This window comes from Mytilus galloprovincialis, chromosome 2 (genome assembly GCF_965363235.1).
Source record: "Mytilus galloprovincialis chromosome 2, xbMytGall1.hap1.1, whole genome shotgun sequence".
Classification (NCBI taxonomy): domain Eukaryota; kingdom Metazoa; phylum Mollusca; class Bivalvia; order Mytilida; family Mytilidae; genus Mytilus; species Mytilus galloprovincialis.
This window is the reverse complement of record NC_134839.1, coordinates 23062879-23075502: the sequence shown is the minus strand read 5'-3', so window position 1 is coordinate 23075502 and position 12624 is coordinate 23062879. Positions and strand designations below refer to the sequence as shown.

Genomic DNA, 12624 nt, shown 5'->3' with positions numbered 1-12624 from the left:
CAAACCAGTTGTATACAGTCATGATAAAAACTATCAAATATAATTTAATTAAATAAATGAAAATTGACTTACATAAGAAACAGCATTGATCAAGCCAGTAACAATGACCACATTAGGTGCTGTGTAACTGAGATTTTCTTCTGAAACTTCTCTAACAGTATCAATTATAGTCATGACAACCAATATTAAATCTAAAATCTATAAAAAAAGGAAAATATAGAGACAAAATTACTTAAGATTCGCTAATATAACTCAGAATACTAAAAATTTTCAGTAGAATAAACTTGACACAGAGATATGTCTCGTCTGCCGATGTAAAATTCAGGAAAAAACAACCTGATAAACAGCAACATTGCTAATTTATTTCAAAGTCGCTGGACCCACTAGTAGGTATGGCTTCAAAATGGATGATAAACTGAGATGTACAGACAGCAATTTAATTTTATGAAAGATATAGTCTATTGAAGTTCCTGTCAAACTAACTTAATCAGAAAACTTGTCATTGAAAATTGTCAATTGATTGAAAGTCACTGGACCATTCCCTACTGGCCAAGGTCTCAAAATATTGTCAAACTGATATGTATTGATAGCAATGCAATTTCATACTAAATATCATTGATCTATCACCAGGTACAGTTCTATTGCTCCTATCAATATTACTTAAGCTGCAAACTTAACATTCAAAATTGCTACGGTTAAGTTTTCTGTCACTGGACCATTGCCTAGGGGTAGGGCCTCAAAAGAGTTGTCAAACTGATATGTATTGAAAGTTATATAAAATTCATACAAAATATTATTGATCAATCACAAGTAATTCTGATCAAGCTAACAACTTTAACTATTACAGAAAATCCCATTTTAAGCTTACCAATTTTGACATATTAAATGCTGTTACAGGCAATCTTTGATTTTTAGCTGTCCTGACTAGATAAATATTTACTGGTAAAGTTAACCAAAGCCAGCCACATGGTAACCATACTAATACTGTGTTCCTGAAGCATTTAGTGAAGTTTGGATATGTACTGTTGTCAGAAAATCCTGTGTCATCCTGTGAAATTATTAAAGATAAAACATAATATATATACATATATATATATATATATAAGTGCCTATAAATAGCAGCACATGACATACAAATCTATGGGAGTGTGGATACTTAATAGCTTAAGTTCTAATTTTAACTTGAAAAAAAAATGTCTTTACAGGGCAATAACTTATATTGCAGTCTTCTGATAAAGTATGTAGTTATTAATAAAATGTAGTTTTACATTGTGACATTCTGATAATTTTTCCCTTTTTCCTTCAATTAAGATTTCAGTGAAGGATAAAAAAATGTTCTCTCCCCCCCCCCCCCCCCTAACATAAATCTGCATTTTCTCTGATTTTTAATGTTTTCAATAAATAAGACAAATATAGAAGTTAAGTGCTATGAACTATTTTTAGTCTTTAAGTCATGGGAAAACAGACACAAACTTTATAGATAATAGAGAACAATGCTGTCCCTTTGGTTCTTTCGCCCCTCTTTTATACTTATTCCCATAAGGTCCAGTTCGTTTTAAAAAACGTTGTGTGATTTCAAACGAAACATTTTATGACAAGTGACAGATTGAAGATGTAGACACCCAAAGAGAAAATGAAAGATGTACCCAAATTTTTTATTTTTTTATTTTTTAACTTTAGACAAATTTAGAAAATTACTATCTTTACCATATCAGACCACTTCATTCAATTTCTTGAGTTAAATCATTATTCAAATAGTTTGAACTTGTCCATCTTTTGACAGGATAGAAACAATAGAAGTAAAGGTCCTATTATTATGGTTGACACCTGATAATTTTACACAAAATTTTGTCCCAACGTTTGAACATTACATTAAAATCTCTTTAACCCTATATCACATCAAGCTTATAGCTGTTATTTAACATATATTCAACTAGCAACTTAAACCCAGCTTAATAAATACTTTTAGCTGTCTGTGACAACAATTATATGTTTCAGGGGGAAAAATAGCTCTCTGTACTACACAGATTACAATTGAAGGTCTTTATTTAGTTTCCACCTGAAAAGATCATTTTTGATTCTCATATATTAAAATTCAGTTTAAAATGTCATTTCTAGCGTTAAATAATTATGATATGCTGATTTCAAAAATATATATGATTTCTAGACATTTTTTTTTAAATAAGGGAGATTATTTGTTACTTCTGGTTTGAAAATTTTCACTTCCAGTATTATTTGAAGTTTACTTGACATTGATTCCAAAAATATATGGTTCTATACACTTGTACATTACACATGTACAAAAAAAAGCTACTTCCAGTTTACACAAGGTGAATTTGGGTTAGCTTTTCATAGGTCATAGGTCCGAGAACACAATTAATTCGTAGTGCATTTCTTTTAGAACATAAATGAAAATAAAAAAAATCCCACCTGCGCTTTCCCAATGAAACTTTTACAGTGTGTTGTACTACTTTTGGGACAAATTATATCAAAATTATAGAAAACTTCATCGCCTCTAACTCAAAATATGGACAATTTTGTGTTTAGGGTGTCTTGAAATCTTTTGACAGCTTCCGAAGTGCTAATTTTTAACCTTTTTCAGCTAGACCAAATCACTACTTTCCTGTAAAATTCTGGACCCAAATTTTTTTACAGTGTAATTTCACCCCCCTACTTACAATTTGAGGCATTAAACTCGGAGAAATAAATTTGGAAGGGGTATAAAAATTATTGGCAAGTAGCCCACTGTTAACACTAGGGACTATATTCGTGAACAACGAAAATCAAGGGACGACAATTGTGGTCTCGGACCTAATAGGATAGAAAGAGTTGACAAATCTTAAAAAAACTTGGTATGACCAAAGCTTAATTAATTATAACACTGCTTGCAAAGTTTCATAACAATAGGATATATATTATAGACACTATGTTAAATTCTATACTCATCTTTGCGTGTTAAATTTTGACGTTAAAATTGAAAAATTTCAACTATCAACATTTTGGGCTTTGAAAATTAAAATGTTGCAAAAAAATACTTTTCAAATGCCCTAATATATCATTTATTATGTACTTAAAGCAATAGAGTACTCATTTGATTTATCAGACTTAGCATAATTATTCAAAAGTCAAATTTATATCAGCCTGGGCCTAAAATTTGAGGTTTTTCAATGAAAGGGGGCCTTACATGAAGATGTAATATATTCCAGCAATTTTAAATTTGTGAAGCTTTTTGGTTATAAATAATCCTTACATATGTATTGAATGTACTTTAAATAGAAAGAAAAGTTACAAATAGCATATCATATTACTTTAAAAGGGTCTTAAGCCAAGCAAGACTGGAAAAAAATAAGGGTCAATTTAAGCCGTGCCACATATTTACATTAAAAAATGCATATTGAGGCTATAAGAAATAAAAAATTGTGCCCTTTTTATCATTTCTATACTCATGTGACATGATACAACAAATCTGAGCACAAAAAGGCTCTTGCAATTAACTTTTCTTACAGACAGTATGGTCTGATACAAAGATTTTTGCCTTTTTAATGAAAAACTTGAATGCAATTTTAGTCTCAACAGGCTTATATTTAAACCACTTGCTATCCTACAGAAGAAAAGAAAGATATTATGTGAAATGGAACAGGTACATTAGACATTGTAAAGTGCTTTTGATACAAATTTAGTGAGGTCTTTATTATAGACTTCAAATTTTATGTACCAAGAACCCCACTTTTGACTTCATCCAAACAGGGCGTTAGACAAGGGTCATTTATACAACACATTTTGTACATATTATCTGAAATATCCTTCTTTTCTGTAGATTCTGAGTTCATAAACAAGTAAAAGTACTAGATAAAGGCATATAAACACAAGTATTGACACATGAAAACCTGTCAGATAGAAAGTCAGGATGCCATGTATACATCAATATTGAAAAAACCTTGAAATGCCTATTTTGACCATAAAATGCCAAAGTTGGTCATTTTTGCAGAAATTCTATAAAATAAAAGTTTAAATCCTTTAGTTTCATGCTATTTGACAAAGTGACACCACCAAATCATTTAGGGAAGTTGCCAAAGTACAGATTCTATATTTACAGACTTCACCTCTTAGGTCCGAGAACACAATTAATTCGTAGTGCATTTCTTTTAGAACATAAATGAAAATAAAAAAAATCCCACCTGCGCTTTCCCAATGAAACTTTTACAGTGTGTTGTACTACTTTTGGGACAAATTATATCAAAATTATAGAAAACTTCATCGCCTCTAACTCAAAATATGGACAATTTTGTGTTTAGGGTGTCTTGAAATCTTTTGACAGCTTACGAAGTGCTAATTTTTAACCTTTTTCAGCTAGACCAAATCACTACTTTCCTGTAAAATTCTGGACCCAAATTTTTTTACAGTGTAATTTCACCCCCCTACTTACAATTTGAGGCATTAAACTCGGAGAAATAAATTTGGAAGGGGTATAAAAATTATTGGCAAGTAGCCCACTGTTAACACTAGGGACTATATTCGTGAACAACGAAAATCAAGGGACGACAATTGTGGTCTCGGACCATATGGCTTGCAACCTAATGCAAAGAGTCCCATGGCTTTATCATGCATACTTATGAAGTAAAAAGCAAACATCAAAATCAAGAACGTCAAATTTACCTATGATCTTGAGTTCAATTTGAAGGTCATATTCCAAGGACCTCAAATCAAAAGACACAAGGTCTTTATTATATATGGTGAATGAATTATATCACAACACACGTAATCTTAAATATCAGAGATTAGAAAACTCCAATTTAATGTAAGTGTACCTTTACAACCAAAATGTATGTGTAACTACATGTTGCAACTAACAATGAGGTAATAATATGTTGTCTGTATCTTAAACGGTTTTTGAAAGGAAGTGAAAATTAGCCAAAATCTAAATTTAGAATATGATCTTGATCTCTGACTGTGACCTAATTTTCTAGTTTTTTTGGACCAAGCACCTAAAATAAACAAGAGTGTACACGCTGAAATGTCTCGCCTTCTATACTAATCATTGATATTATGTTGATAGTCCTAGGTATAAAGCTAAGCTTTATTACAACTGTCACATAAACTTAACATTAACCAAGATAACTAAACAAAGACCAATGAACCTTGAAAAAGAGGTCCAGGTCAGATAAATCATGCCAGGCAGACAGGTACAGCTAACAATGCTTCTATACAACATATATAGTTGACACATTACTTATAGTTTAAGAAAAATAGACCAAAACACAAAAACTTAACACTGTGCAATGAACCGTGAAAATGAGGTCACAGTTAAATAAAACCTGCTCGACTGACACAAAGATCATAAAATATTTCCATACACCAAATATAGTTGACCTATGGCATATAGCATTAGATAAAAAGACCAAAACTCAAAAACTTAACTTTGACCACTGAACCAGGAAAATGAGGTCAAGGTCACATGACATCTGCCCGCTAGACATGTACACTTAACAATCATTCCATACAACAAATATAGTAGACCTATTGCATATGGTATGAGAAAAACAGACTAAAACACAAAAATTTAACTATAACCACTGAACCATGAAAATGAGGTCAAGGTCAGATGACACCTGCCAGTTGGACATGTACACCTTACAGTCCTTCCATACACCGAATATATACTAGCCCTATTGCTTATAGTATCTGAGATATGGACTTGACCACCAAAACTTAACCTTGTTCACTGATCCATGAAATGAGGTCGAGGTCAAGTGAAAACTGTCTGACAGACACGAGGACCTTGCAAGGTACACACATATCAAATATAGTTATCCTATTACTTATAATAAGAGAGAATTCAACATTACAAAAAATTTGAACTTTTTTTTCAAATGGTCACTGAACCATGAAAATGAGGTCAAGGACATTGGACATGTGACTGACGGAAACTTCGTAACATGAAGCATCTATATACAAAGTATGAAGCATCCAGGTCTTCCACCTTCTAAAATATAAAGCTTTTAAGAAGTGAGCTAACGCCGCCGCAAGGCTCCGGATCACTATCCCTATGTCGAGCTTTCTGCAACAAAAGTTGCAGGCTCGACAAAAACTTGGTCTCTATCACTTAAGGTTTACCAGTTAGCTATGCATATTACTTATATCAAATGAATAAGGGAGTATAACTCTCATGAAGTCTCAGGATAGCTTCTGTCAAAATAAAACGCAACATCCTTCAGTAATGAGCATTTTAGAAAAATAAAGTTGTCACTTTCATTTACAGTTGCAAAGAAGATCTCATACCAAGAAAAACAATGTTTCGGGAGATAACTCTTACACAGAAAAGTGTTCAGTTAAAACGGGTCAGTTTCAAAAGCGTATACATGTAAACTGTATGATATTATGACTACCAAAAAAACACTAAGCGTCATCTTTTGAAACAAAAATACAGCGCAAGAAAAAAATTTGGTGGGAAAAAAAATAATCAAAACAAAACCAAGAAATCTTTCCACAGAAAAGTAGAAGGACCAAATTAAATGACCTATACAAAAAAAAAAGCCTAAAAAATAGGTAAATCTGACCTATTTCTGTTAAAATGATGTGTATCATACAACACCTAAACAATAATGTATAACAAAAACAAGAGCTGTCAAAATGACAGTAAACCGGATTCTTTAACATTTATTTGTGTTCTGGCATTTATCAATATTACAAGGACCAAAACTCCTAATAGGTAAAATTTATGATTATCAATATCAAACTTGACTTTCATGTTGTCAACAATAACAACATATAAACTAGATAGAAAATGACCCTCTAGCAGGACAAACTGTGTGCCCTTAATGCATAAAGTAAGAAAAAATTACTAAGTCCACCTACCTAGGATTTTGAAAATGTCAAAATCGTCATTATTGAACTTGACCTCCATTTTGTTGTCAGTAACAACATATTAAAATTTTAAAAGGTTTGGTTGACTGGTTCATGAGTAAATGCACGGACACAACATTTTTTAAACTTTCAAGAACCGTAACTCCTGAACGGTAAAAGTCAAAATCGTCATTATTGAACTTGACCTCAATTTTGTTGTCAGTAACAACATAATAAAATTTTAAAAGGTTTGGTTGAACGCTTCATGTGTAAATGCACAGACAACATTTGGTTGCCGCCCGGCCACCCGCCCTGCCGCCCGCCCGGCTGCTGTACATCCCCAAATCAATAACCGACATTTTTGACACAAAAATCCGGTTAAAAAATGGAGGCCAATGCATGATTTTCAAGTCAAAGGATGGATTAAAACAATATAGTTTGTATAGTATTTTTCAGCTATTAAATAGATCCCAACTGGAATAAGTTGCCAAAAAAGATTTCAACAAATACAGTCAGACATATATATGCACCAGCACTTGAGATGTAAAGCAAAAAGTGACAAATCACAACAGCTAGCTGATAAGGTTCCTGAATTGTTTGTAAATTTATCTGCATCTTTTGGAAAATAAACAGTTAAATATGAAAATATTTGTACATGTAAATGATTTTTTTATATTATATATCCAGGTCGGTTACATGTTAACATCAGCTGACTTAAAAATATGGTAGTTCATTTTTTAAATTATATAAGTTAGCTGTTTTGCATCAAGCATAAATTAAAAAGAATTTGTTTAAATAGACTAATTTTTATACAACAATGAACATTCATATGACCGTTTTTAAGAAAACCATCAGACAAGAACATCACATGAGAACATGTGACCGTCTCATTAAAAAAGTTTTTCTCTTCTTTTTTTTTTTTTTATATTTATAACATGTTCCATTTAATTTTGTATTATAAAATGTCAAGATTTAAAAAGTTACATAAAATGCAAACTTGAGTTTTATAACAAATCTGAATTTAGGACACTTGAAGGTCATTTTACCTAATGGAATGCATTGACCTGCTTTCCTGCTCTCCTCATTACCTGATATTGGTACTTAGATGCAATAGGCAACAGAAAACAAAATCTACAGAACAAAACAGCAAAATACATTGTATTGTAATAGAAACATAAACCAAAATCTGTTATTCATTAAATATCAAAACAAATTGATTTTTAAATATCAATTGGGAACATAGATTCTATTTACCTAAGTACAAATGAGGAAACATTACATTAACTCTGGGGTTAAAGTTTTTAAAATGTTAATTACTTTCTTAAACCATCCTGGGTTTGTACCAAACTTGGACAGAAGCTTGTTTATGATCAAAAGATAATATACAGAATTAAATTTTGTAAAAAAATAAATCCGTTTTTTTCCGTATTTTACTTTTAAATGAACTTAGATTTTCTGCCAGGAAACAACACATTCACTCTGTGGTTAAATTTTTAAAAAATTTAATAACTTTCTTATACTACTTTTAATTTGTACCAAACTTAGACAGAAGCTTGTTTATGATCAAAAGCTTGTATTTAGAAGGAAATTTTGTTAATATTTTGTACCTGTGTATCTGTATTTTACTTATAAATGTACTTAAGTTTTTCTTCCAGTTAACATTAAATACAGTCTGCAGTTAAATTTTTTAAACATTTATTAGATTCATAAACTATCCTGGATTTTTACCAAACTTGGACAGAAGTTTCTTACAATCAAAAGATAGTATCCAGAGGAATATTTTTATTGATTTTTTTCCTCATTTTTGTTGAGCCTGTGATTTTCAGCAAAAGTAGCTGAGACACTTGGTTCCGTGGAACCCTTACAATTTTTTTTATTATTGTTAATAGCATGAATCAATAATATTTTTTTTGGCATAAGGACTTGGATCATTGATAATACATGTAGTAACTAAAATTGGATTCTTTGAATATTTTTCTTTTAAGATTAGGGGTCAGCTTCATAAAAGATGAGGCATGATTCTACTTAGTCTTCACAATCTTATTCCATTTTTAAATATTTTCATTTTTCATTTTTTGGGATAATGCAACACATTGGAAGTTATTATGCAGCAAATAACATATTAAAAATAACAAAAAGCAATATTAGGAACAAAATAATATAGTCAGTATTTCAAAGGAGCATAAATTAAGAAGCTCAAGAAATTGTTTTATAAAAAAAATGGCAAGAATAGTACACATGGTACATGTCAGAACGTAATCAAGGTTGACTGAATGGACTGGCACAGACAGATGGACGCCTTGTATTTCTATGTCGCCGAAACACATCATATATATGTTAATTTGCTTTTGGACTAAATAAGCACCCAGAATTTGTCAGTCAAAAGTACCAAAAAAGTTTGCCTTTAAATATGCTAATCTACTTGATATATTGCACTATGATCCTACTAGCACATTAAATGAATATTTTATTGAAGAAGTCACATCAAATAAATCAAAAATATAATAGAATATTATAGTCATAATCAATTATGTTTAAATTTATTATTTTAAACTTATAGCAAATGTTTTTTTTTTCCACCTACGTTTATTTAAAGATCTATTAAGTGTTTTGTGAATGTATCCTTATTTATTGTACACCAGTAATGATCAGTTATATGCAAATTTAAAAAAAAAAATAGATGCATGATATCAGACAATAGTCCTATAATATACCTTCGCATATATATTCACTATTTAACAGATAGTGTGTTGAACGAGGTAATTAAATTTAGTAATCCAGTAACTACCAAAGCATATGCTAAACTATTTAATCTAATGTTAAAAACAGGACACTATCCAACTTCATGGAATTCTGCATACATAACTTTAGTACATAAATCTGGTGACAAATGTAATCCAAGCAATTACAGAGGAATTTCTTTAATCAACTGTATATCCAAATTATTTAGTAGTATCTTAAATCAAAGAATGATTAAAATTATGGAAAAAAAATTAACTTATGCCCAGTTTGGATTTAGAGTTAATCATAGAACTGAAGACAGTGTATTTATCCTTAAAACTTTGATTAATAAATATATTCATAAAAATAAAAGAAAACTTTATGTCTGTTTTGTAGATCTTAAAAAGGCTTTTGATTCCCTTTGGAGAATTGGAATGCTTTATAAATTAGCTAAAATGGGTGTAGGAAAACATATGTTTGAAATAATAAAACAACAGTTTATTCATACTGAAGCATCTATAAAATATAATGATAAACATTCTAGATTCTTTCCCATTGACCGAGGAGTAAAACAAGGGGACAGTATAAGTCCCACACTCTTCAATTTATTTATTAATGATATAGTTAAAAATTTTGACCATAAAGGTTCAAAACCCTTGAGAATATTAAATTCTGATATAGGAAGTCTTTTGTTTGCCAATGACTTTATAATTTTATCCGAAAGTAAAGAAGGTCTTCAAAATAGCTTAAATAACTTATCAAATTACTGTGAAAAATGGCAGTTATGTCTATTACTAAAAAAACAAAAACAATGATCATTGAACAAAGAACTACAAAACTGGAACCATACATGTTAAGGTTCAATAACGAAAAAATTGATAACGTTACTGAGTATAAATTTCTGGGCACTCTGATAAAAAATAATGGAAATCTAAATGCAAGTTTAACAGATTTAGCCAAAAAAGCTAGGAAAGCTCTGTTTTCATTAAAAACACATGCAGCCTTTTTTGGAAATTTTCTTGTTAATGTATCCTGTAATCTTTTTGATTCTCTTATAAAACCAATTTTAACATATAATGCTGAAATATCATACATGGATACATATCAATCTTATCATAGAGCAAAAGGCAGATTAAAATCCCAAAACAAAGATATAGATAATATCCAATAATTTAATTTTGGATGTAACGCGTCTTCTGATTGGCTGACGTTATTTTGTTATGAGCCCATAGACATAATTTAGTCATGTGACCGTGACGTCATCAACCTTTTTCATGGTTTTCTACGGTTTAAAATTGAATTTAGAATTAAATTATAAGAAATGACTGTAATATTTTTTCTGTCTATTCGAAATAACATAAAAAATGTGGTGCACACTGTTAAATAACCCGCTACGCGCGTTATTCAGTGTGCACCACATTTTTTATGTTATTTCTTCATAGACAGAAAAAATATTACAGTCATTCCTTAAATATTTGGATAAGACTCCCTTCGAAAAGGTTCATGTTAATTTCGGTAAATGTATTCTAGGTACTAAAAAAACCTCTGCTAATTTAGGTGTTAAAGCTGAACTTGGTAGACATCCAATAGAAAAATATATAAAAACACAAGCAATTCTTTATTGGGCTAGATTAAATACTGAAAACATAAACCCATTACTAAAAGAAAGTTATACATTAAGCAAACACCTTGATTCACAAGGAGTTTATACTTGGTCCACTTTTATAAAAGATTCAACACAAGAAATGAATATTGATATAAAAAAAGTAATGTCCTGTCAAAATATGGAACAAGTTAACAAACTAAAGACTTGGATTAAGAATATTACAAGTAAATTTCATTCAGAACTACTGGAAAATAAAATTAATAGTTTGAACGAAGATAACAAACTTTTTCTTTACAAAAATATTAAAGTCAAACAAGACCAAGAATTTTATCTAAAATATCACAATTTTGAAACTAGATGTTTATTTACAAAAATTAGAATTAGTGACCATTATTTGCTCATTGAGAAGGGCAGATATCTAAAAATACCTCGAGACAATAGAACATGTCCAACTTGTAAAACCTTAGAAGATGAAAATCACTTTCTCCTCCACTGTCAAATTAATAATGTTTTACGTTTAAAACTTTTTAATGACATGGAAATAGATAATCCTATGTTTCCAAATCTCTCTGATGCTCAAAAACTAGTAGTCCTACTAAATCCTTCTAATATAAACCAAGTGAAAAAAAAACAGGTTCCTTTATAAACAGTCTTTAGAGCTGAGGACAGGGAACTCTTAGTTAGTTTTACTTGTATATATATAGATATGTGTGTGTTCAACTCAGTTATTTCATTGTTGTTGTTACTTTTGTTTATGTCACAAGAGTAATGTTACTTATATGACAAATAAAGATGATTATTTAACGTTTTCATGCTGATATTTACATTTTTTTATTTTTTGTCTAAGATATGATAAAAGTAACATTACCCAGAATGAGGAATTACCACAAAATTCCTCAAATGTTGACATCTCTCTTTGTCGTCGGTATACTTTCACTTTCAGTTTGACTCCGCAGTTTTTTCATGCATCTCTAGTCGGTCCCCTTTCTGATGATCTTATACTTTCTTTCTGCATCGGCTTTCTTGTGGTTATAGTATAAATAATAAGTTCATGTCACGCTTGGTTTACACGAAAAATATGTAAAAACTATCACAGGGTAAAAACTATCACGTGTGCCATTTCTTGTTATTATTTTTTGGCTTTATATTACATAGGTTCCCTCCCCTTTGTAACTCCAGTTTAAAACGGCGGGAAATATAGATCCGAGGGTCTGGAAGGGGTTTATAGAATAGAGAATAATAAATAAATTTGGTGTATTTACTGTCTTTTGATTGGCTAAAAGAATTGGCTTTATTTTCAATGTTATCAATTTTTATGGAGACACGCCCACTCTAACGTTGTGTATTCATACGCAAACATCTGTGTACGTTGTTATTGGTATTAATATATATCTTTGAGCATTATTTTTGACAGAAATTTATTTATAATGAATGGCAATAATTTATTTTGAATT

The 12624-nt window shown here is 30.4% G+C and overlaps 1 protein-coding gene across 1 annotated transcript in view; it reads right to left on the bottom strand.

The window, feature by feature from the left end:
* LOC143062002 (multidrug resistance-associated protein 1-like) overlaps positions 1–12313 on the bottom strand; it is a 67334-nt gene extending 55021 nt beyond the window's left edge. Inside the window, exons 1-3 of the mRNA XM_076233854.1 lie at positions 12039–12313; positions 869–1048; positions 73–198 (exon numbers count right to left, since the gene is read on the bottom strand). Of these exons, the coding sequence (XP_076089969.1) occupies positions 73–198; positions 869–1048; positions 12039–12080 (348 nt within the window). The 5' untranslated portion in view covers positions 12081–12313. The remainder of the gene's footprint in view (positions 1–72; positions 199–868; positions 1049–12038) is intronic.
* Between the last annotated feature and the right edge of the window lie 311 nt (positions 12314–12624).